General features: G+C 36.5%; 1 protein-coding gene across 3 annotated transcripts in view; it reads left to right on the top strand.

The window, feature by feature from the left end:
• The window catches only part of CFTR (CF transmembrane conductance regulator), a 209,619-nt gene that overhangs the window by 131,616 nt on the left and 52,949 nt on the right, over positions 1-25,054 (top strand). For all 3 annotated transcript variants that reach the window (XM_045848138.1, XM_045848148.1, XM_045848155.1), the window contains one exon: positions 21,543-21,794. In XM_045848138.1, the coding sequence (XP_045704094.1) occupies positions 21,543-21,794 (252 nt within the window). The remainder of the gene's footprint in view (positions 1-21,542; positions 21,795-25,054) is intronic.

The following is a 25,054-nucleotide window of genomic DNA, read 5'->3' as shown; positions in this document are numbered from 1 at the left end:
TAGAGAGTCTAGGAACTCATGTTGAAAATTACTTTTATTGAAGTCCAAGGTCCCTTTCCCATCCTCTGAGACAGTTTGCTTGTTCTCAGACCACAGACGTTCATTCAGCTGTGACATTTGTATAATTGATTCCTATCAGAACAAATATCATTATAAAAAATATCTCTAGGAAAAAAACCCAAACTGTTTAATGTCCTCTTTTTTCCTGTATGTCTTAATATTTTATTTTAACCAAAGCATTTTAATAACTCTGAAATGTGAGTTATATAAACATGATTTATAGTAGGGTTTATCTTCTTTCCTTTAACATTATGTTTTTTCAGTCTGAACAGCTCTTTTTAGCTACTCATTCATTTCCTCACTTAGCTCTTCTGCTTTTGGGGTTGAGTCTTATAAATGTTCATTCTTTTCTTTTTTCTTCTTTGTTTTCTTTTCTTCCTTTTAATCCTTACCTAAGTATATGTTTATTAATTTTAAAGAGAGAGGGAGAGAGCAAGACAGACAGACAGACAGACATTGATGTGAGAGAAACATCAATGCATGGCCTCCCACATACGCCCCACCTGGGGATCAAACCTAGGTGTGTGCCCTGACCAGGAATGGAACTCACAACCTTTGGTATATGGGACGATGCTCCAACCAGCTGAGTCACCCAGCCAGGGCTTTAAAATATTTCTGTTGGGGAATAGCAGGAGAATAGTGCTTACATTCATTTAATTCTTTGTTCCAACTTTCTGCAACTTTGACTTTACTGTTAAAATTCCTATTATGTCACCTCTTTATCCAACCAATCTCTTCAACTGCATTTTCACAATTCTTTTTGTCATATTGTTTTGGTTTACATAACAGCCTCTATACACTGATGTCAAAACCTTTGTTGTTGCAATTCCATTCTGCATGTCTACTCTCCATTAAATTTTCTTTAATGTACCTTTACTTCTTTGGTTTTCACATGGGCATCCTGGGCTTTGTGCCTTGCTTTGACATTGTGTCTTTCATCTCCTGGTATAAAAGGATCTTTGCAAAGAACTATTATGTTATAATACGGTCTATAAAAAGGGTCAGTATTTGCATTTGATCTCATCTTAAAAAGTCATGTTCTTTTGGTTGAATATCAAAGTGATTGTGTTAGTTTTCATTTCCCTGCCAAATAAATAACAGAAGTGGTCTTTCCTGGGCCTTTGAGGGGATTTATTTAAATATTAATTCCATTCATACTGCTTTCACCCATCCAGTTGCTAAAGTTATACAGTAATTTTTTAAATTTTCACATGGCATATGTTAAGGGAAAATGGTTATGCCCTCAAGTTTCACATTTGAATGATCTTAACAATAAAGGTCCTTGTGAACTCTGAAGTAATAACTCAATATGTTCTTGCTTTATTTTACTGATTTCTTAACTGAATTTAGATCTGAGTTTAAAATGCAGTAAACAGAGTGCTTTGTTTGACACATGATTTTAGTTTTTCAGTGCTGGGCTATTGAGAAGAAATTCTTTAGGTGTGGAAAGACTATTTCATTATCCCATTTAAGATGGACACAAAGTCAAACATCAACAGAACTATGAAGTTATAAAAATTGCAATATGACCTTTTTTTACAGCTCATCCATTGCTTATACCCAGATGCCTAGCAGGGGCCTAGCTTTCATTAGCTTTCAACCAGTAAAAGTAATATTTGGAAGATAATACTTCCTCATCATTACTTCCAGTCACTTTGTATTTATGACTGACTACACATCTCAAATACAGGCACTGAAAACTGGCCAAAAAGCCTTTTATTATATTTTCCTAATTATTATTTTTTCTTTTATTAGTGTTTTTCTTTTTTATTGAATTTATTATTTTTTGTTTTTATTGAATTTATTGGAGTAACATTGGTTAATAATATCATATGGGCCTTGGCTGGTGTGGCTCAGTGGATTCAGTGCTGGCCTGTGAAACAAAGGGTCATTGATTCAATTCCTGCTCAGGGCATATGCCTGGGTTGAGGCCAAGTCTCCATTAGGGGGTGTGGAAGAGGCTACCACACATAAATGTTTCTCTCTCTTTCTCCCTACCTTCTCCCTTCTCTAAAAATAAATAAATAAATAAATAAATAAATCTTTAAAAAATAATATTATATAGATTTCAGGTATACAGTTCTATAATATATCATCTATATTGTGTGTTTATCACCCATAGTCCCGTCTCCTTCCATTACCATTTATCCCCACTATACCGTCATCTACCTACCTTATCCCACTTTCCCTCTGGTAATTACCATACTGTTGTCTATGTCTATGAGGGATTTTGTTTTTGTTTTTGTTTTGCTTAATTTCTTCACCATTTTTAATGAGGCCCACAACCCCCGTGCCATCTGAGAGCTGTCCCTCTGTTCTTTGGAAATCTGTTTCTATTTTGTTAGTTTATTTTGATTTTAGATTCCACATATGAGTAAAATGATATGGTGTTTGTCCTTCCCTAACTGGCTTATTTCACTTAGCATAATACTTACTCTTCAGGTACACATCCATGCTTTCCCAAAATGTAAGATTTATTTTTTGAGATCAAGTAGTATTCCATTATGTAACTGTACTATGGCTTTTTTTTTTTAAATTTTCACCTGAGGTAATTTTTTATTGACTTTTAAAGGGAGAGAGGAAGAGAGAGAGAGAAAAACACCCATGTGAGAGAGAAACATTGTACCACTGCCTCCAATAGACACCCAGACTAGGGATTGAACCTGCAACCCTTTGGTTATGGGATGACACTCCAACTAACTGAATCACACTAGCCAGTGCTGTACCACAGCTTTTTTTATCCACTCATACTGATGGGCACTTGGGCTGCTTCCAAATCTTGTCTATTGTGAATGAGAGTATTATAAACATAGAAGTCCATATATTCCTTCAAATTAATGTCTCAGGATTCTTTGGATATATTCCCAGGAGTGCAATCGCTGGGTTATAAGGTGGTTCCATTTTTAACTTTTTGAGGTAACTCCATACAGCTTTCCACAGTGATATCACCAATCTGCATTCCCACCAACAGTGTACAAGGGTTCCCTTTTCTCCATGTCCTCACCAACACTTGCTGTTTATTGATTTATTAGTGATAGCCATTCTTACAAGTGGGAGTTGATATCTCATTGTGGTTTTAATTTGCATTTCTCTGATGATTAGTGGTGTTGAGCATCATTTTATATGTCTGTTGGATGGAAGTAATGGAAATTCTGTGAGGGAGGTTGCCAGTCAGGCTTCCAGAATGGTGGAGAATATTTCCCCCACCACAGAGCCACACAACTCAGTCTGTCCCAGATTTTGCTCCAACCTTGGCAGGACAGAACCACTGGAAGTCTGGTGAGTGAGGCTTCTGGAACTTGGTGGGTGGGTCTTCCAGAAGCCTGCATGGTGGTTCTGTCAGATCTCCTATGAGGGAGAAGTGCTAGTCAGGTTCAGAGGAAAGAGGAATATCCCCCTCCCAAATCCACACAACTCAGTCACTGACACTCACTTGCCTCTGACCAGACCTCTACACTCTGGCCAATGCAGATTACTCCTCAGGAGAACATAAGATCTACAGGATAGGGCAAGAGGGATTCCAGTAAGTGGAGCTATTGCTTTTGCCAGCCTGATGTTGTATGGAGGGGAGTGCTCCACCCGAGAAAGATGGTATCTGTGTTGTGTGGGAGGGACTCAGCACAAGGATCCTGGCAGCTGTTCCTTCAGATTTCTCCCCAGAGCCCAAAACCCCAGACTCTCCTCATGTGACTCTCCTGCTCTGTCCCTTCCTGCCAAATCCCTGCGTGAGTGGCTGCATAAAAATTCTTGTGTCTTGGCCCTTTAAAAGGGTGCTTGTGTCTCTAGCAGACTCTTGCATATCCATGGTGGAAAGAATTTCCACTGATATTCACACCCAGATGTTATGTGGGTACCTCTTTCTGGGTCTGGTACTCTGGGCTGGGGAGTCTGGCTTGGGATTGAGACCCCATACTTCTCAGGGGGAACCTCTGCAGTTGAGATATCCCTCCAGGACCTCAGCTGCCTCCTGAGGGAATGTAGCCAGCCATTTTCTTGTTTCTGTTCTTCCTACCAGGCTTGATGTGACTTGTTGTGTGAATCCTTTGTCATAAGACTTCTCTTCAGTTAGTCTTCATGTGGTTATTCAGGATGATTGTTGCATAATTTAGTTGTAATTCCAGTTTGGTCCTGGGAGGAGGTGAATGTAGCTTCTACCTATTCCACCACCATTTTGGATTTCCCTAAATACACTTTATTTTACTCCTTAAGGTAGTTTTTCCCACCTTCTTGCTTCTTCTCAAGTGATCTAAGAATTCCAATTACTGTACTCTCAGCTGCATATTTCATAGAAAAAAAGGTGCAACTAGAAAGAATTTCATTATTTCTCTTCATCAGTTGCATCACCCTATTGCATGTCTACTCATGTGCTCCACCTTCCCTCTGTGTCTTCATTCTTATATAAAGGCCAGTAATATGCAATTAACCCTTCTCTGTGGGATCTTTATCCCCAGCATAAAGCTACTGTTCCTTGATCTCTAGCTTGTATCTCATTTCACTGACATATTTATAGCCAAACTTCTTTTTTTTAGAATTAGTTTTTAGATTGTATTTATTTATTTTCTAGAGAGAGAAGAAGAGAGGGAGAAAGAGAGGGAGAAAAATATCAGTGTGTGAGAGAAGACTGCCTCTTGCATGCTCCCAATGTGGGACCTGGCCTGTAACCCAGGCATGTGCCCTGACTGGAAATCAAACTGGCAACCTTTAGGTTCACAGGCCTGTGCTCAAGCCACTCAGTCACAAACTTCTTGAAAGAGTGCCTGTCTCCATTTCTTCCTCTCCATTCTTTCTACAACCTGTTTCATTTTACCTCCATCTTCCCTGGGACTCATGACTAATACCTTGCCAGAGCCAATGCCCTTGTCTCCCTTAATCTCTCACAAGTATTTATGCCATGGAAAAATCCTTCTTCTTGTGATACTTTCTTCTTTCATTTTTGTGATGCTACTCCCACATCATTTTTTTGTTACCTCTCTGGTTCTACCTTACTCCTCTTTCTTGGCCCCTGGTCTTTTTCTCAGATCTCTAAATCTCAGCTATCTTTCACCTCTCTTCCATCTACACTCTCTGTAGCTATTGTTATCTAACTCCATTCTCCAAAGCCAATGTCTTAATGAATTACACACTCATATCTGTAGTTTAGACCACTCCCTTGCTCTCTAAACGTACACCCAACTACCAACTTGACACCTCCATGTGTTAAGTATCTCCACCTCCATGTGTTAAGTATCTCCTTTGTTCCACCTCCATGGAACAAAGTATCTAATTTACTTACTAGTTTGTCTATCTTTAGCAGATTGGAAAAAAATCATGTGGACATTGTTACCTTATGAACAATATACAGGAGGTTCTTGAGTAACATAGTTTCATTCATTGTCATTTTGTTATAATATTGATGAGATGCTATAGGAACCTGATTCTTATTTAATTAGCCTATAGTAAAATTGGTTATATTATATGTCATTTTACCTAAAGTCACTATTGATGATGTTAAGTGAGGACTTACTGTTGTATAATAGGTTGTAAACCACCCTGGAAATTTAAAAGTGTAGTAAAATTATCAGTCCAATTTAATAATTCCCACTATAAAGTCCCATGTTAGGGGATTTCCAGTTACTCAATTGATAACACATTTAAAAAACTGTTATTTCTAATTCTTTCTGTTCATTTCAGTTGCATATCTCATACCAATCTGTAGATGGGATAAAATAGTACTAATTCATTTTAACTCTTTACACCAAATATATAGATTATAATTGTTATTGCTAAAACTATTATCTTGAATTTATTACATTCTTAATTAACAAACTATGTACTGATTTATTTCCTATAGATTCACAAAGTGCCTGCTGTTTTAGTATCATGAAGCTCTCTTTCTCCTATTCTTAGCTAGATAGCTATTATGTATCTTAAATAGGCAATGGATACCTATCTGCCTCTGTGCATGAATGAATGGAAAATACATACATACATACATAAAAACTAAAGAGTACAAAGGTGATGTTTCAGACTTAGCAGTATCAAGCCATCTGGTGACTGATAACTTGCCCACACTGATAGTCTCATTGTTTGAATAAGACAGTTGACAATTTACCTATATGTCTTTTCAGGGCTGTCTGTTATATACGGAGCACAGCTGAAAGATCTGAGCAGGTGACTTTTATCCTGCTTCCTTAATTCTATAACAACAGCAGCAGATAAATCATCCCTGTTTTATTGAGTATTCCTTATAACATAAGAGGAAGGAAGCCATCAGATGAGCAGGGAAGATTGTGCATCTATAGGGCTCAAATTTAGATTCCAGGTAATGGGGCTTCAGAAAGTTCTTGCAAGATTGATGGAATCTGAAAAGGATTTTCTGTCAATAGAAACTTCCTCTGTTTCTCCTTTGTCCTTTTATTGCCCGTGTTTGTTTTGGGTTCCAGTAAAGATCAAGTGACTGACTGTACAATGACCACAAAACCTGCTGTGAAAAGAAAAGGGGAAGCTGGTTTTTCCTCATTGCTCCTGATGTCTAATTCTTTCGTATTAAAAATAGTTCCTATTTATAATAATCTGATTGTAGGGTTCATTACTCTGTTATTTTTTGCCTACTTTTAAACGACCCTTTTTGTTTGTTTATTGTTTTTTATTGTATTTTTTCCATTACCATTTACCCCCTTATACACACCTCCCCACCATAATCACCACCCTGTTGTCCATGTCCATGAGTACTTTTTCCCTTTTGTTTGACCTCTCTACCCCCTACTCCCCACCAGGGCTGTCTGCCTGCTCTAGATCTATGAGCCTGTCACTACTTTGCTTGTTAGTCCAGTTTGTTCATTAGATTCTACATATAAGTGAAATCATATGGTATTCATCTCTCTCTGACTGGCTTATTTCACTTAGCATAATGTTCTCCACGTCAATCCATGCTGTCAAAAAGGGAAAAATATTTTATTTTTTTTGGCCAAAGATGTCCATTCATAAATGTCTTGTCTACCAATGGACACTTGGGCTGCGTCCATATCTGGCTATTGTAAATAACGTTTCAGTGAACATAGGGGTGCTTAATTGTTTTGAATTAGTGTTATGAGTTTCTTGGATAAATTCCCAGAAGTGGGATCACTGGGTCAAATGGCAGTTACATTTTTAATTTTTTGAGGTATCTCCATACTGCTTTCCACATGGCTATACCAATCTGCATTCCCAACAACAGTGCAAAAAGGTTCCCAATTCTCTACATCCTTGCCAGCTCTTTTTCGTTGACTTATTGATGTTCTGACTGTGAGGTGATATCTCATTGTGTTTTTAGTTCTCATTTCTCTGGTGCTAAGTGGTGATGAGCATTTTTCATGTTTATTAGCCAATTGTGGGTCCTGTTTCAAGAAGTATCTGTTCAGGCTTTTTGCCCAATTTTCAATTGGATTGTTTGTTTTTTTTTGTTATTGAGTGTTGTAAATTCCTTATAAAGTTTGGATAGTAAATGCTTATCAGATGTATAGGTGAATATGTTCTTCCATTAAGTGGGTTGTCTTTTTATTTTGTTGACGGTTCCTTTGCTGTGCAAAAACATTTTAGTTTGACCTAGTCCCATCTGTGTATTTTTCTTTTGTTTCTCTTGCCTGAGGAGATACATCAGAAAAAATATTGCTGTTAGCAATATCTGAGATTTTACTGCTTATATTTTCTTCTAAGATTTTTATAGTTTGGGGTCTATCATTTAAGTCTTAATCCCTTTGAATGTATTCTGTGTGTAGCATAAGAATGTGGTCTAGTTTCATTTTTCTGCATATATCTGTCCAATATTCTCAACACCATTTATTGAATAAACTAATTCTAGCCCATTATGTATGTCCTTGCTCCTCTTGCAAATATTAACTGACTATAAAGATGTGGGTTTGCATCACTCTGATGGTTAGTGATGCTGAGCATCTTTTCATATGTCTTTGGCCCTTTTGTATGTCCTCCTTGGAGAGATGTGTATTCAGGTCATTTGCACATTTTTTAATAGGGTTGTTTATCTTCCTGGAGTGGATTAGTGTGAATTCTTTATGTATTTTGGAGATCAAACCCTTGTCTGATATATCATTTGCAAATATATTTACCCATATAGTTTGTTCCCTTTTCATTTCGCTGATGTTTTCTTTAGCCATGCAGAAGCTTTTTAATTTAATGTAGTCCCATTTGTTTATTCTTTCCTTTATGTCCCTTGCTTTAGGGGACATATTGGTGAAAATATTGCTGCATGGAATATTTGAGATTTTCCTGCCTATGTTCTCCTCTAGGACTTTTATGGTATCACGACCTAGACTTAAGTCTTTTATCTATCTTGAGTTTATTTTCATGTATGTTGTAAATTGGTGGTCAAGTTTCATTTTTTGTTTTGCATGTAGCTGTCCGGATTTCCCAAGACCATTTGTTGAAGAGGCCATTTTTACTCCATTTTATGCTTCTGCCTCCTTTTTTGAATATTAATTGACCATATAGACTTGGGTTTATTTTTGGGCTCTCTATTCTGTTCCATTTATCTATGTGTCTGTTCTTATGCCAGTACCAAACTGTTTTGATTCCAGTGGACTTGTAATATAGTTTGAGGTCAGGTATTGTGATCCCTCCAAATTTGTTCCTCTTTCACAAAATTGCTGTTGCTATTCTGGGTCATTTGTGGTTCCACAATGAGGTACAACTTCACACTGGTCAGAATGGCCATGATAAATAAGTCAACAAACAACAAGTGCTGGAGAGGCTGTGGAAAAAGGGGGACCATAGTATAGTGTTGGTGGTAATGCAGATGGTGCAGCCACTGTGGAAAACAGTATGGAATTTCTTCAGAAAACTAAAAATGGAACTGTGTTTTGACCCAGCAATTCCATAGCTTGGATTATACCCTAAGCTGCCTGAAACACCAATTCAAAAGACCCTATGCATCCCAATGTTCATAGCAGCACAATTTACAATAGCCAAATGCTGGAAACAACCTAAATGTCCATCAGTAAATGACTGCTTAAAAAAACTATGATACATTTACACAATTGGAATATTACAAAGCAGAAATAAAGGAGGAGCTCCTACCCTTCGTGATAGCATGGATGCAACTGGAGAGCATTATGCTAAGTGAAATAAGCCAGGTGGTGAAAGACAAATATCATATGAGCTCACCTATAAGTGGGACCTAATGAACAAAACAAACAAAAAAGTAAAATATAACCGGAAACATTGAAATAAAGAGGAAACTGACAGTAACCAGAGGGGAAAGGAATAATGGAGGAAAATAGGGGAAAGGTCATCAAGGAAAATATATAAAGAGCACAGTGACAAAGCCAAAGTGGATAGGATCAAGGGTGGGAGGTGGGGAGGAATGGGGTGAGGGGCAGTGGTGGGAGGAAAATGGAGTCCACTGTACTTGAACAAGGATTTTAAAAAAGTATTAGACTCAATAAATGAGGGTTAATAGTGAAAAAAAAGTGTGGATTTATTTTTGGACTCTCTATTCTGTTCTGATGATCTATGTGTCTTTATTCCAGTACTGTGATGTTTTGATTACAATGGACTTGTAGTGTATTTTGATATCCAGTAGCATGATTTCTCTAACTTTGTTGTTTTTTAACAAGATCAACATTCCTATTCAGGGCCTTTTGTGGTTCTATATAAACTTTGAAATAATTGGTCTAGTTCTGTGAAATATGTCACTGGTATGTTGATAGGAAAGGCATTGATTCTATAGATTTCTTTGGGTAGTATGCTAATTTTAATGATGCTAATTCTTTCTGTCCATGAAGACGATATGTGCTTGCAGTTATTTGTGTCTTTTTCAGTTTCTTTCTTCAATGTCATAATTTTCTGAGTACAGGTCTTTTACATCTTTGGTTAGATTTGTTCCTAGATTTTTTTAAAAAACAATTGTGAATGTGATCATTTTGTTAATTTCCTTTTATGAGAGTTCATTATTGGCATATAAAAATGTAACTGATTTCTGGATATTAATTTTGTATCCTTCTAATAAACAGAATTCATTTATCAGTTCCAATAGTTCCTTGGTAGAATCTTTAGGGTTCTCTATATACAGCATCATATAAACTGAAAATAAAGACAGTTTTACTTCTTCCTCCCCAATTTGGATGCCTTTTATTTCTCCTTTTATTATTGCTATGGCTTGGACTTCCAGTACTGTGTTGAAAAAGAGAGGTGAAAGTGAACATGCCTGCCTCATTCCCAATCTTAAGGGGAACACTTACAGTTTTTGCCCACTGAGTATGATGCTGACAGTGTGTTTTAAATATATGGCCTTTATTATGTTTACATATATTCTGTCTTTTCCTACTTTGTTGAAAGTTTTTATCATAAATGGGTGCTGGATTTTATTAAATACTTTCTCTGCATCTATTGATATGATCATATGGTTTTTATTCTTCATTCTGCTTTTGTGGTGTATCATATTTATTGATTTTTGAATGTTGTACCAACCATGTACTCCTGGAATAAATCCCACTTGATCATGGTGTATGATATTTTTGATGTATTGCCGTATTCAGTTTGCTAATACTATGTTAAGATTTTAGCGTTCCTCAGGGATATTGGCTTATAATTTTCTTTTTTGTGTGTGTGGTATCTTTATCTGGTTTTGTCATTAGTAAAATGCTGGCTTCATAAAATAAATTTAGGAGTCTTTGCTCCTCTTGCATTTTTGAAATAGTTTGAGAAGGAGAGGTGTCAGCTTTTCTTTGATGTTTAGTATAATTCACATGTGAAGCTATCTGGTTCAGGGCTTTTGTTTATTGGGTGTTTTTTGGTTACTGCTTCAATTTCAGTAGGTGTAATCTGTCTATTCAGATTTTCTGATTCTTCCTGATTTAGTTTTGGAAAATTGTATATTTCTAGGAATTTATCCATTTCACTCAGATTATCAATTTGTTGGCATATAGTGTTCATAATATTTTCTTATAATCCTTTGTATTTCTGTGGTGTCACTTGTTATTTCTCCTATCTGTGATTTTATTTATTTGGGTCCTCTCTTTTTTTTTGATAACTCTGGTTAAAGGTTTGACAGTCTTATTTATCTTTTCAAAAAACTGGCTCTTGGTTTCATTGATCTTTTGTGTTGTTTTTTTAAGACTCTATTTCATTTATTTCTGCTCTGATCTTTATTAGTTCTTTCATTCTTATTTTGGGATTTATCCCCAAGTTCTTTAATTGTAAATTTAGATTGTTTACTTGAGATGTTCTTATTTCTTGAGTTAACCCTGCAATGTTTTGAATTTCTCTCTTAGGATTTCTTATCTGTGTCCCACAGATTTTGGGTTGTTGTGTTCTCATTTTTATTTATTTCAAATATCTTTTGATTTCTTTCTTGGTCTTTTTCTTAACCCATTCATTGTTTGATAACATGTTATTTAGCTTCAATGTCTTTGTGTATTTTTATGTGTTCTTCTTGTGATTGATGTCTAGTTTCATAGCCCTATGGTCAGGAAGATGCTTGATATGATTTCAATCTTCTTAAATTTTAATTGCCTGTTTGTCATATCTTTCTTTTATGTTCTCATGAGTCTTTGTGGTGTTTTCTGGCATTTTTTCCTCTCATGACCACTACCTGAAGATTTCTTTCCATTTAATGATTCTCTTTCCATCTTGCAGAGTGGTTTCTACTCTGCATTTCACTCTGGTTTGCAAAGTCCTTTGTTGGAATCACCATCAGTTGGCCCATTGTATTTTTCTGAATGTCATCAACAGTCTGAAATCTTGTTCCTTTCAAAGATGATTTTAGTTTTGGGAAAAGCCAGAAGTCACAGAGTGCCAAATCTGGGCTATAGTGGGGCTGAGCTACCTGGGTGATTTGATGTTTCACCAAAAACTCTGCAAAGGATGTGATGCATAATCAGGCATGTTGTCATGATGAAGCTGCCAATCACCAGTTGCCCATAGCTGTGGCTGTTTTCATTGTATTGCATCTCTTAACCAATGAACAACATTGAGGTAGTACTCTTCATTAATTGTTTGGCCTGGAGGGGTGTACTCGTGCTGGACAATACCTTCCCAATCAAAAATCACAGTTAACATGATCTTGATCTTGCTGTCCCTTTTCTGTGCCTTCTTCAGCTGTGGAGAACCAGGTAACCTCCACAGGGACTATTGGGCCTTTGTTTCTGGAAAATAGTCATAAGCACATGATTCATCTCTGGTTATGACCTGCTTGAGGAAATCAGGTTCATTGTTAGTGGTTTGAATCAAGTCATTAGCAAGTGCAGCATGATGTTCCTTCCGTTCTGATAGCAGAAGCTGTGAAATGAACTTTGCCATGACACATTTCATGCCAAGATCCTGTGTCAAAATCCTGGACACAGTAGTTTTGGGAATCCCAGATCACCTTCTAGTTCTTGCATAGTCAATAGCTGATTTTTGTTGATTGCAATCCATACACATTGAACTTTCTCAGGTGTTCTGCTTCTTGCAAGCCCTCCAAAACATGGGTCACTTTCAACAGATTTTCAACAATCTTTGCAGTGTTTGAGTCATGCTTTTATTTGTGCCACACTCATTGCATTGTCTCCTGAATCATCTGAATAATTTCCATGGGAGAATGTTCAAGCTTAACACAAAATTTGATGCAGATTTGTCACTTTCCTAGCTCTGTCATTTTGAGTGCGATGGCCACAGAGTACACATGCTCACTCAACAGTGTCTACTTCCCCCACTGACTATTACACTGAAGTCATCATTGTTCACACATGCACATTCCAGTCCACTCTCCTTGGCTGCAAGGTCACATTGATGTTGGGCAAACCATTCTTATTATATTAACAATGGCTGGACTTTTTTCTAGACAGGCTGCATATACCCATAAGACCTGTAAAGGGTGATGCTTAATGAGAACATATGGGGAAGCCACAATATTTCAAAATTAAGATGCTTAGAGAAGTATATTATACTATTTATTAAAATAGTATAAACCTTGACAAAATATTTTGATATATCATTTTAGATTCCTCTTTTTGAGCTTTTTGTTAAAATATTTTTTTGATTTCTTTGTATATTTTATTGATTATGCTATTACAGTTGTCCCATTTTTTCTCCCCTTTATTCCTCTCCACCCTGCACCCACTCTCCAATCAGTATCCCAGACCCCCTTATTCATGTCCATGGGTTGCACATAAAAGTTCTTTGGCTTTTCCATTTCTCATACTATTCTTAACCTCCCTCTGTTTCATACCCAACATTTATGCTTCTTATTCCCTGTATTCCATTCTCTACCCTCCTGCTCCCTGCTGATAACCCGCCTTGCAATTTCCATTTCTGTGATTCTTTTCCTGTTCTAGTTGTTTGCTTAGTTTGTTTTTGTTTTTGGTTATTTTTTAAGTTCAGTTGTTGATAGTTATAAATTTGTTGTCATTTTATTGTTCATAGTTCTGATCTTTTTCTTTTCTTTTTTTATAATATATTTTATTGATTATGCTATTACAGTTGTCCCATTTTCCCCCTTCACTCCCCTCCACCCTGCCCACCCCCTCCCACCCACATTCCCCCACTTTAGTTCATGTCCATGTGTCATAAGTTCTTTAGCTTCTACATATCCCATACTATTCTTGCCCTCCCCCTGTCTATTTTCTACCTACTATCTATGCTACTTATTCTCTGCACCTTTTCCCCCTCTCTCCTCCTCCCACTCCCCTGTTGCTAATCCTCCATGTGATCTCCATTTCTGTGGTTCTGTTCCTGTTCTATTTGTTTGGTTAGTTTGCTTTTGTTTTAGGTGTGGTTGTTACTAACTGTAAGTTTGATGTCTTTTTTTTTACTGTTCATATTTTTTATATTCTTTTTCTTAGGTAAGTCCCTTTAACATTTCATATAATAAGGGCTTGGTGGTGATGAACTCCTTTAACTTGGCCTTATCTGAGAAGCACTTTATCTGCCCTTCCATTCTAAATGAAAGCTTAGCTGGATAGAGCAATCTTGGATGTAGGTCCTTGTCTTTCATGACTTAGAATACTTCTTTCCAGCCCCTTCTTGCCTGCAAGATCTCTTTTGAGAAATCAGCTGATATTCTGGTGGTAACTCCTTTGTAGGTAACTGTCCCCTTATGTCTTGCTACTTCTAAAATTCTCTCCTTCATTTTTACCTTGGCTAATGTAATTATGATGTGCCTTGGTGTGTTCCTCCATGGGTCCAACTTCTTTGGGACTCTCTGAGCTTCCAGGACTTCCTAGAAGTCTATTTCCCTTGCCAGATTGGGGAAGTTCTCCTTTGTTAGTTGTTCAAATAACTTTTCCACTTGTTGTTTTTCCTCTTCCCCTTCTGGTACCCCTTAATTCAGATGTTGGAACGTTTAAAGACGTCCTGGAGGTTCCTAAGCTTCTCTTCATTTTTTTTCAATTCTTGTTTCTTTATTCTTTTCTGTTTGGTTGTTCCTTTTCTCCTTCTGGTCCAGTCCATTGATATGAAACCCAGTTTTCTTTCCATCACTATTGGTTCCCTGTGCAGTTTTCTTCATTTCACTTATTGTAGCCTTCATTTGTTCATCTAATTTGCGACCAAAATCAGCCAATTCTGTGAGCATCCTTCCTGATCACCAGTGCTTTGAATTGTGCATCTGATAGGTTGGCTAACTCTTGTTTGCTTAAAAGTACTGGCTGAGGGGCTTTCAGTTCTGTTTGAGCCATCTTTTTTCCCCCTTTGGTCTGGTCCCACCTGTTACATATGAGGGGCAGAGCCTTAGGTGTTCACCAGGGTGGGGCACCTCAGTTGCTGGGTTGTGACATTGTATGTGGGGCAGGGTCCAAGAGGGAACAATGGCACCTGCTCTGCTCTCTCTAGGACTTCAGTCCCCTCTGCCACTTCCCACAGGCAGATTGGGCCCTTCTGGTGCTGGCTCCTGGGCGGGTGAGCTTGTGTACTTTCTAGGACTCTGTGGGTCTCCCCAAGGAACTCTCCTGTGAGGCTGAGAGAATCTCCCAGCCTCAACCCCCACAGGTGTTTTCTATCGGTGCTTTTAGGCTTTGTTTCCGAGCACTAGTACCCTGGGTTGTGCGGTCTGTGTCACTGCCCGTTTTTGCCTAGTTTATCTGCCTGCGAATGTGTGACTGCGGACAGCCAGTTGCCTTGCACACCTCACTGGGTCTGCTCGTTGCTTCCCGCATGCAGGGTCTGCCACCAGGTCTTTCAGCTGCCCCTGTGTGTCTGCCAACTGCTGCCTGCACCCTGTGTGCCCCCATCTGCCAGCCACCACTTTTTCCTGCCGGGACCCCTCAACCCCTCTCCGTAGGCCTCCGACTCCTCCCCTTCTTATCAGTCTGGATGAACGATTGTCAAATTTCCATTCAGTTCATTTCTCTCTGTTCTGGTTGTTTTTTGTTTCTAAATTTTTGTTGTCCTTAGTTTCGGTTGTGCGAAGAGGCACAGTGCATCTACCTATGCCTCCATCTTGGCCAGAAGTCCTCTGTTGAAATATTTTTAACGACTACCACATACACCCAGTTGCATTTACCAAGCACTTGTTGATGGCCTATCATGTGCTTTAAAAAAAGAAAAGAAAAAGAAGATAGATTGTAAATTCTAATATGAATAGTAGATTTAATGAATGATGTCACCTTTGAACACATTTGGGTCTTCCTTTGCCTGTTGGCACACTTAATACCATGATTACTAAAGCTCCTAATTATTGAAAATAGGCATCAACATATTTGATACCTCATGTTTACCTAGAACAAGTCTTGTGTCATTAGTTGTAATGGATTTTCTTTCTTTCATGTCAAGAACACAATCTCAATAGCTTCTTGCAGTCAGAAAAAGTGACACTGACTTGTCATGTGATTTGCCACAGGTTAAAGTACATAAATCATTTGTGTAGATAGCAAGTGATAATAATTTACTAAGGGTTAGAGTTTATAGTACACTGTAAGTAACTCACTTATGCTGTTAATGTTAATAAATTATAGCAATATGGTACCTGGATTTTTATGTGCTCTAGAAGCCCAAATGATAGATACAGAAAGAGAGAACAGAGTTTCAAGGATGTATTTTGAGCAAAGCCTGTTTTCATGGTAACAACTATCTCTTAAGTCTGTCTTGGGTCAGGTATGTCAGTAAGTGCTGAGAAACAGTTATTTTGGGCCTATCTGGAAGGAGCTATGATTTAATATATTTTAATACCTCCTTTTATATTCTTCACATTTTGAAAATTTCTCTGTGCAATGTGTGATATTTTTCATATTGTACAAATTTTCCAGATGCTTCTCCACACGTATTTCTTGCAATCTTCCTATAACAACCAGTTATGAAAACTTTTTACAGTATCACTAACCAGATGTCAGGATCATAAAAATAAATTTTCTATTGCCATGGCTTTTGGGGTGTCTGGGTTTATGAACAAATAAAAGGACAAAAGGAACTTGAATGATTTAGTGAGGGAGGAAAATGTGGCTTCATAACTTATTCTAGAAAATGTCTTCAAATTCTCTCTCCCCTCTTTGTCAACAAAAAGTGAAAATGAAAATCAGAGGTTATTTCTTTTTCCCTTAAACATATTCTTATAAAGAAAGGTTGAGATGAGGCTATGGAGCTATGTTTTTGTTAGAACCATCACTCATATGACTCCATAATAAGAAGACAAACAATCCAATTAAAAAGTAGGCAAAGAACCTGAATAGACACTTCTCCAAAAAGGACATATAGAGGGGAGGGCCCAGAAACATAATTAAAATGCTCAACACTACTAGCCATTAGAGAGATGCATATTGAAACCACAATACCTCACAATGGTCAGAGTGGCCATCATTAATAAATCAACAAACAAGAGCTAGCAAGGTTGTGGAGAAAAGGGAACCCTAGCACACAGTTGGTGAGAATGCACACTGGTACAGTCACTGTAAAAAATAGTATGAAATTTCCTCAAAAAACTAAATATGGAACTCCTTTTTGATCCAGTGATCCCACTGCTGGGATTATACCCTAAGAATACTGAAACATCCATTCAAAAGAACCTGTGTACCCCAATATTCATAGCAGCATAATTTGCAATAGCCAAGTGCTAGGAACAGCCAAAATGCCCATCAATAAATGACTGGATCAAAAACTGTGGTACGTGCCCTGGCTGGCATAGCTCAGTGGATTGAGTGCAGGCTGCGAACCAAAGTGTCGCAGGTTTGATTTCCAGTCAGGGCACATGTCTGGGTTGCAGGCCACGGCCCCCAGTGACCACACATTGATGTTTCTCTCTTTCTCTCTTTCTCCCTCCCTTCCCTCTCTAAAAATAAATAAATAAATAAATAAATAATCTTAAAAAAAACCTATGGTACATATAAACAATGGAATACTACATAGCAGAAAGAAAAACAGACCTCCTACCCTTCATGAAAGCATGGATGGAACTAGAGAGCATTATGCTAAGTGATGTGAGCCAGGTGTTGAAAGACAAATACCATATGATCTCAGTTATAAGTGGAAACTAATCAACAAAATAAACAAATGAGTAAAATAGAACCAGAAACTTGGAAATAAAGAACAAACTGACCATGATCAAAAGGGAAGGAGAAGGGGAATTACGGGGGGAAAGAAGGAGAAAGGGCAAGCCAAGGAACAGGAATAGAGGACTCATGCATATGGACAGTGGGGGGATTAACTGTAGAAGTGGCGGGTGCAGGGCAGTGGAGAGCAATGGGGAAAAAGGTGAGACAACTGTAACTGAACAACAACAACAACAACAACAACAACAACAACAGCAATAATAATTAAAACCCATCACACTTCCAAAAGAATTTGTTCTCCTGTGCTTAGATTAGTAACTTTAGAAATTACTATAAAGATAATGGGACTCAGTTTTAAAGATTGATTCAGGAGAATTTTTGAGCATAGCAAATTTAAATAATAAAATGAAAAATTTAACATAGATGATTCTCAAGCAAAAATCACTTTGTTTTGACTAAACTCCAATTTCATAGAAATTTGTACAGATTATGTCATTTTCCTTTTCACATAAAGAATGGGTTCAGTGTTTCTGTGTCTGAGTCTCTTTTGGCAAACACTTCTCATTATCTAAGTGTTACCACCAAAACTGGGGATGACTGCAAACAGACTTTGCTGTCAATGGGCCAGACAGAGTCTGCCCCTTCATTGGTTTCCCTTCAGCACCATGCTGGAGATACCAGGAAATCAGAAGCTATCATCTGTGTCTAGACATGCTAAGCAACCATGTCTATTCCATGGCTGCCATGCCAAGCCAGGCACTGGAAAGCCTGTTTCCTGGGTTCCACCTTGGAATTGAGGCACAGTCCTCCCATTTTCTAAGACCCCCAAAATCTGCTTGAGGATGAAAACACAGTTCAGTTGCAAGGCAGTACTCCTTTTTAGAGAAACTGGTGTCTCAGCCCTCTTGCTATCCCCATTCATGAATCAGATTGTAGAGTGAGAAAAGGAGCTGTTTCTCTTACATAGAAGTTCATCTGTGGCTATTGTTTCTGTGTAAACATGGTGCTTTCAGGTCTTCATGTTTTGGCTTTTGAAGCTTAAAAGCCAATATTCATGTGCTTTAATTTTTCAAACTATCAATCTATGACACTAAAAGCCATTTTTTGAAACTTGAAAGACCAGGATTAATTTTCTGTGTTCTGGTTCTCATGTGGCTTCTCCTTCAAAAGGCACTGGAAGTAGAGTATGCAAATTGGAGATCCTGTGAGGTACAAGGCATTGGTTCGTGATTAATAATATTATCTGGCCACATTATCTATTCAGTAATGGCATTTCAGTGGCTGCAAAGCTGACCATAATGCAGACACCTTGCCCCATTTTCTTCCCTTCAGAAAATGTTCTAACCCATCGAATTGAATGAGTGTTTGTTCATATGCTGTGGGTGAGTGCCTATTGTTAAGATAGACTTGTTCCTGATCACGTCAGGGTAACCAGGTAATGTTGTGGGTAACTGTAATAGTATGTCTTAAGGCTACTTTAAGGAACTAGTCTGTATGAAAGATGTCATTTTGAAAATTATATTTTCTGAATTTGATAAATATGTTCTCTGACATATTACACATTAGAAGTTATGGATTTATACTTCAGAGGTGAGCCTCCCTAATAGAGAATATGATTTGCTGTGCTCAAACTCAAATTCTTAAATAAAATATTACATATTATATTTCAGTGCTGCCAAAATAGTAATTTTGGATGTTATCTTGTAATAACACTGCACATAATTTTGAGTTGTTTAGATAAGCAAAACTTAAATGTTTTATTGATTGTATGGAAGTATTAAAAATGAGGGATTTTTGTTATATAGTGTCTTTCTTGACATTCTAAAGCACTTAACAAAGACAATTGGAATTCTTTATAGCACTGATATGCAGAAATGTCAACAGTCTCAACTACATTTCCCATTTCGAGAGAGTGATGTTATTCTTACACAGCATAAATACAATAAGATATTTGAAATGCATTTGAGCTACTTTTCTAGTGGTTCCATCTCAGTGGTAGTTACAATTCTAATTTATTTTCCAAAGCTTAAATAGAGTACCAGCTTCCTGTAAAAATTAATGACAGTGAAATGCAAGAGTATACTTTAATTCAAAGTTAATAAAAATAACTGAATTAGGATTTAGCAACCAATGAAAGTCATCCATAACTTGTAAATTTAAAATATTACATGTGGGAGCAATGATGATTATATGCCTCTCACATCCCCTAGAATTGTAAGGTAAATGTGGGTTTTGGGTACTTTCTACTTCCATTAACAGTAGATTCAGCTTAAAAAGATTTTTTTCATGAATCTTAAACAATTGTTGAAGATAATTCTAAGAGGAAAGAAATTGAAGCACAGAATTACTAGGTAAAAGAAAAAACTTTACAAACAGGCTTGATCAGTGGCATGTAGACAATACAATCAGATGTGCTAAGCTGGAACTTTTAATGTTCCATTAAGGATCAGTATCTAAATTGCTCAACCTCCTCTACCAGTCATTTCATAGATAAAGAATTTTTCCTCATCAATTTTGACAATAAAAATAGAAATAATAGAAGAAAATGCTGCAAATGCATTTCTTCCAATATTTTTTGCAAACATATTTCTAATAATTGATATCTTAATTATAAGTAAAATAAGACATTACCACTGTAAAGAAGAAGGATGAATTTTTGACTGAGTAAAGTCAGAAGCAACAGTTACTTTTAAGGCAAGAAAAAGCAGTAAATTTCTATTCAGTAAGTTATTAATTCCTGGGAAAGACTGAGTCACAGGATTAAGGATGATATCTTTTGAAATTAGAAGCTGTAATTCTTTTGTCTTATTCATTTATTTATTCATACATGAGTATATTTAATCATTCACATATTTGTTCCTTAATTAAATAATTAATTTTTAAAAATTATTGGGTGCCTTTTTTATGCCACACTATTTTAAAAATTATATTCTAAATTCTAATAAATCATAATTATTCAGAGTTTAACTCTTTTATTTTTATTTACATTAAAGATATATGCTGTTAAGTATTATATGAACAAGTTTGTAAAGCAGATACCTATTTAATTTCAAATACAACCCTTGTACACAGTCATGTTTTGGTCAGCAATGAAAATTGATCTTTAAAATGATTAAATGTAATTATTTAACCACAGATGTATGCCAATGACTTAAATTTGTTTGAAGAATACTGTGAAATTATTCAATATTTACTAAACTTCAAGAGTTTATTTACCACTGAACTGACATAGAATTGTAGAGAGTTATTAAAGCAATTCAAGAGAAAGCCAAGAATCTTCTATGGTGGTTTTGAGGCATATATTTTATTATAATATACCAGTCATACAGCATTGTGCAGTGCTGCTCATAGTATAAAAACTTTTCCCCTTGCCATCATCTAATGCCTTGAGTATAGTTTAGCTATTTATGTGTAGCTTGCATAACTGAGAATTAAGTGATCACAAAATTAAACAGGTCTATCCAAAGCCCATTTATATACTGTATTTTGCTGTGTATAATGTGCACTTTTTGCCCAAAATTTTGAGGAAAAAATAAGGATGCACATTATACATGGGTATAACGATTATATACCATGAGCATAATAATCCCACGAACAATGTGCACAAAAATGTGGGTGCACATTATTCACAGCAAAAAGTAACTCCTAGTTCATTCTCTTTGATCAAACTTTTTTTTTTAAGATTTTATTTATTTATTTTTAGAGAGGGAAGGGAGGGAGATAGAGAGAGAGAGAGAGAGAAATGTCAATGTGCGGTTGCTGGGGGTTATGGCCTGCAACCCATGCATGTACCCTAGCTGGGAATCGAACCCGGGACACTTTGGTTCCCAGCCCGCGCTCAATCCACTGAGCTATGCCAGCCAGGGCTCAAACTTTTAATTATATACAATTTCCTGTGAGTTCATTGACAAACCTTATGACAAATAAGCAAGAGATGAGTACATGAGTGTTACATCCTACAAGTTATTTGTTAGGAAACATCAAACTAATTATGACATTGTCTACAGCTCTAAAACAAACAAAAATAAAATATTGTTATTTTCATTTCAGATGCGGTCTGTGAGCCGAGTCTTTAAGTTTATAGACATGCCAACAGAAGAAAGTAAATCTGCCAAGTTGATCAAACCACCTAAGGATGACCAGCTCACGAAATTTATGATTATTGAGAATCAGCACGTGAAGAAAGATGACCTCTGGCCCTTAGGGGGCCAAATAATCGTCAAAAACCTCATAGCAAAATATACAGACAATGGGAATGCCATATTGGAGAACATTTCCTTCTCAATAAGTCCTGGCCAGAGGGTGAGATTTCAACATTACTTGCTTTGTTGGACCTGGGGTCAATAAGTGAATCTCAGTAGCCTAGAGTGATGTGTTCATAGAATCCACTTGTAACACTATTATTGTAGACTAGAATTTATATTGAACATGCATATTTTAAGTTATTATATGGAGTTATTATTTTATCCATATGAAATTTAGTTTGCAGAGTCCTGAGTGTATATAATAAGTTAAGTTAAAAATGTTTCTACTTGCAGAGTATCTAATTGATTGCTAGGGTACTAACTAAAGAAGCCATTAAATAAACCAAAATTATGATATGTTTTAGATTTTGCATCTTGAAACTATCTGCCAGAGAAATATTTTGTTATTGACTTCATCTAATGTCTTCTTAAATTTTACCTAATTTATGCTGTGAAAGAAATGGTACTTTTTTTCTTCATTTTTTTTCAGTTTGTTTATTTGGAGTTTTTATCGAGGTATGGATTAATTTTTCCCAATAATTTTCCAAGAAAATTTTATTATTTAATAAGTAAAAATAACTGCATTATTGTGAAGCATTCTTTATGGATCCCAGCAATGAGCTGAACACATAGAAAGTACTCAAGTATTCTGATTCTGGAATTGATTCTTACAGAGATTGTTGTTATTTCTACATTTTATGCTCTATAATTATGGTTTAATATTGTCTTCAAATCCCATACTCTGGGCCACTCCATAAATCTACACAGGAGTTTTATATTGTTTTGATTTTTTTTTAATACAAGAAAGCCATTTCTTAAGAAAGTTGAATTTAAAACTTCATGTCTTTATAGTTTAATTTCAAATAGATATTTTTAAACTATTGAGATAATGGTCAGGGAAGTTTACTAGGCCACTATTTCTATCAATACATAAAAAGAGACTGTTATCACTTGCTTTTGTCCATAGGTTTAGGAATATTTGATAATTTAATACACTGGATAAAGTTCCATTAAAAAGTACAAAATGAGCAAAAGTTCCTGCATACTATAATAAATGGCTTAAAGTGGCATGCTGGAAATTTTGACTCACCTTTTTAATCTTATAGCTAGGATAAATAAATTCACATACTACTAAAATTAGCTATTATATTTCTTTATATTATAAAGAATGGGGCTTTATTATTTTTTATAGAAAACAGTTTTAAATGGACATAAGTGGAAAGACTTTAGATTTCTTCATTGAATTTATCCCTGCTATTAGGATGAGGTTGTTTGTAGGAATTTATTTTATATCATAGCTCTCATGAAATCTCTGAGATTTTTGACATTTTTGTTTCATTATTGAAATCAGAGAAGTGCCAAGATTATGCTTTGGAACTATGTAAAATTAATGATTTGTTTTCACTCTTTCCTTGCATTGAGATAAGCATTATTAAGTATTCTCATTTGCTTTATTCATCAAAGAATGCCATCAGCAGTTCGGTGTCCCTGGAGTCACCAGGATACATACTTAAAGTGCTGTCATCAACTTATAAAAAATTACAACAAATAGTTTGATTTTTGAATATTGATTTTTACCACAGCTTTCCACCTTTGACCAGGGTGGAAAGCTGTGGTAAATCATTTGCTTTCCTTCCTCTTGACATCCTCCCACCCCATAACTTTGCCAATGCTCACTTGCCCACTCAATTAAAGTCAACCAAATCCTAGTACAGTGACATAATTTGCAGAGTCCTCTTTTCTGTGCACAGTTTCTCTGATGTGAGAGTAGTAATCAGAGATGCTATAAAATAAGTAAGAAACAGTATGCCCAGGCATCTCATTTTCCTTGAACCTATACATAGAAAACAGGCTGTGTGTTTTAGTAACTATTCTTTGCAAGGCGGTGTCTAGTTGCTGGGAGTATGGATCTTTCCATCCATGGATAGAAACTAATGTTTATTGGGTGCTTATCATGCACTAATCACTGTTTAAAGACCTTTATTTGCTATCACATTTCATCTTATTATAACTCAAAAAGGTAGCTATTATTCCCTTTTTGTACACGATGGAAGAAACTGAAGTTCAATTAAGTGACTAAGATATCAGGGATCTTAAGCCCAGGTCTATCTAACTTGAAAGTTTTTTTTCACAAGTTGCCACTGCTTCTCTTAAAAGAAGAATAATGAGTAGAAAAGGGGGGTTGGGGGAGAGAGAGAGAGAGAGGGAGACAGAGAAGGAGAGAGAGAGAGAGAGGAGGAGGAGAAAAATGAAATTTTCCCAGGAGATGACAATCTAAAAGAAGTACAAGTTCCAGTAAGGGGCTGAGGCAGATTTATCGTGGAGTTAACAAAACTTATGTTTTAAGTTTCAGAGAACTTCCCTTGCCTGAGCCCCTTCCAAGGTCCCATGCCTATTTTTGTACTTCTAATTTTCATCTTTATTCTTAAAGAAAGCTTCCCCTCCAAATTATATAAGCTTTAGGCTCCCAAAAGATATTTGTTATACCCTTGAACAATGATTAAAATGCTAAGGTAATACAGAGGAGGAAGCAGTTAGTATTGGTTGGCTGATAGTTGGGCTACTCAGGAAAAGTTTTCTATAGAAGTGGCATTTAGAATAAGACAGACTTGAATTATGTATTTAAACAAGTAAAGATGGGTGAAGAAGGGTGCTATCAGTTATGAGAATATCACAAGACATGAAGGATGACAGAAAACAATTACTGTTTCAGTCAGGCTGGGGAATACATAAAGGATGTAATGGGAGATAAGATTCTATGAATCTGGAGCACCAAAACAACAAAGGAAGTTGACAACTCAGAATATTCTAGTCCATTGTGCTCCTAAGTGGTCTTTTATCATCTTTAAGAGCAGTGATTCTCAAAGTGTTGTCCCTGGGCCAGCATCATTTGCATCACTTAAATACTTGTTAGTAATGCATGTTATTGAGCCCCAATGACCTCTACTGAATAAAAGTCTCTGGGGTTGGGAATAGCGGTCTTGCTCTGTCATACCTTCCAGGTAGTTCTGGTTCATGTCTGCCCAGGGATGAGAACTCCTATTTAAAAGAATCATTTGGTGTAGGGGACTGAGTGTAGAAGTTCAATAACAAAAGGTTATTAAATAGATGAGTGCTGAAGTGAGAAGCTATATAGAACACCAATGTTGGTGGTAGAGAAGAAAAAGTAAGAACACCTGTCTAAGAGCATGGCTACATGGAGATATTTGCCTTTGCACTAGAGAGGGGTATGTTTTTAAACAATTAAGGACAGGAGGAAAGGAGATCTGTGGAGTTAAAAGAGAAGTGAAGTTCAAATGAATCATTGAGCAAAGAGAT

The sequence above is a fragment of the Phyllostomus hastatus genome, unplaced genomic scaffold (genome assembly GCF_019186645.2).
Source record: "Phyllostomus hastatus isolate PE091 unplaced genomic scaffold, TTU_PhHast_1.1 phas_contig_118, whole genome shotgun sequence".
In the NCBI taxonomy this organism is placed as follows: Eukaryota; Metazoa; Chordata; class Mammalia; order Chiroptera; family Phyllostomidae; genus Phyllostomus; species Phyllostomus hastatus.
This window is presented reverse-complemented; position numbering and strand designations above follow the sequence as displayed.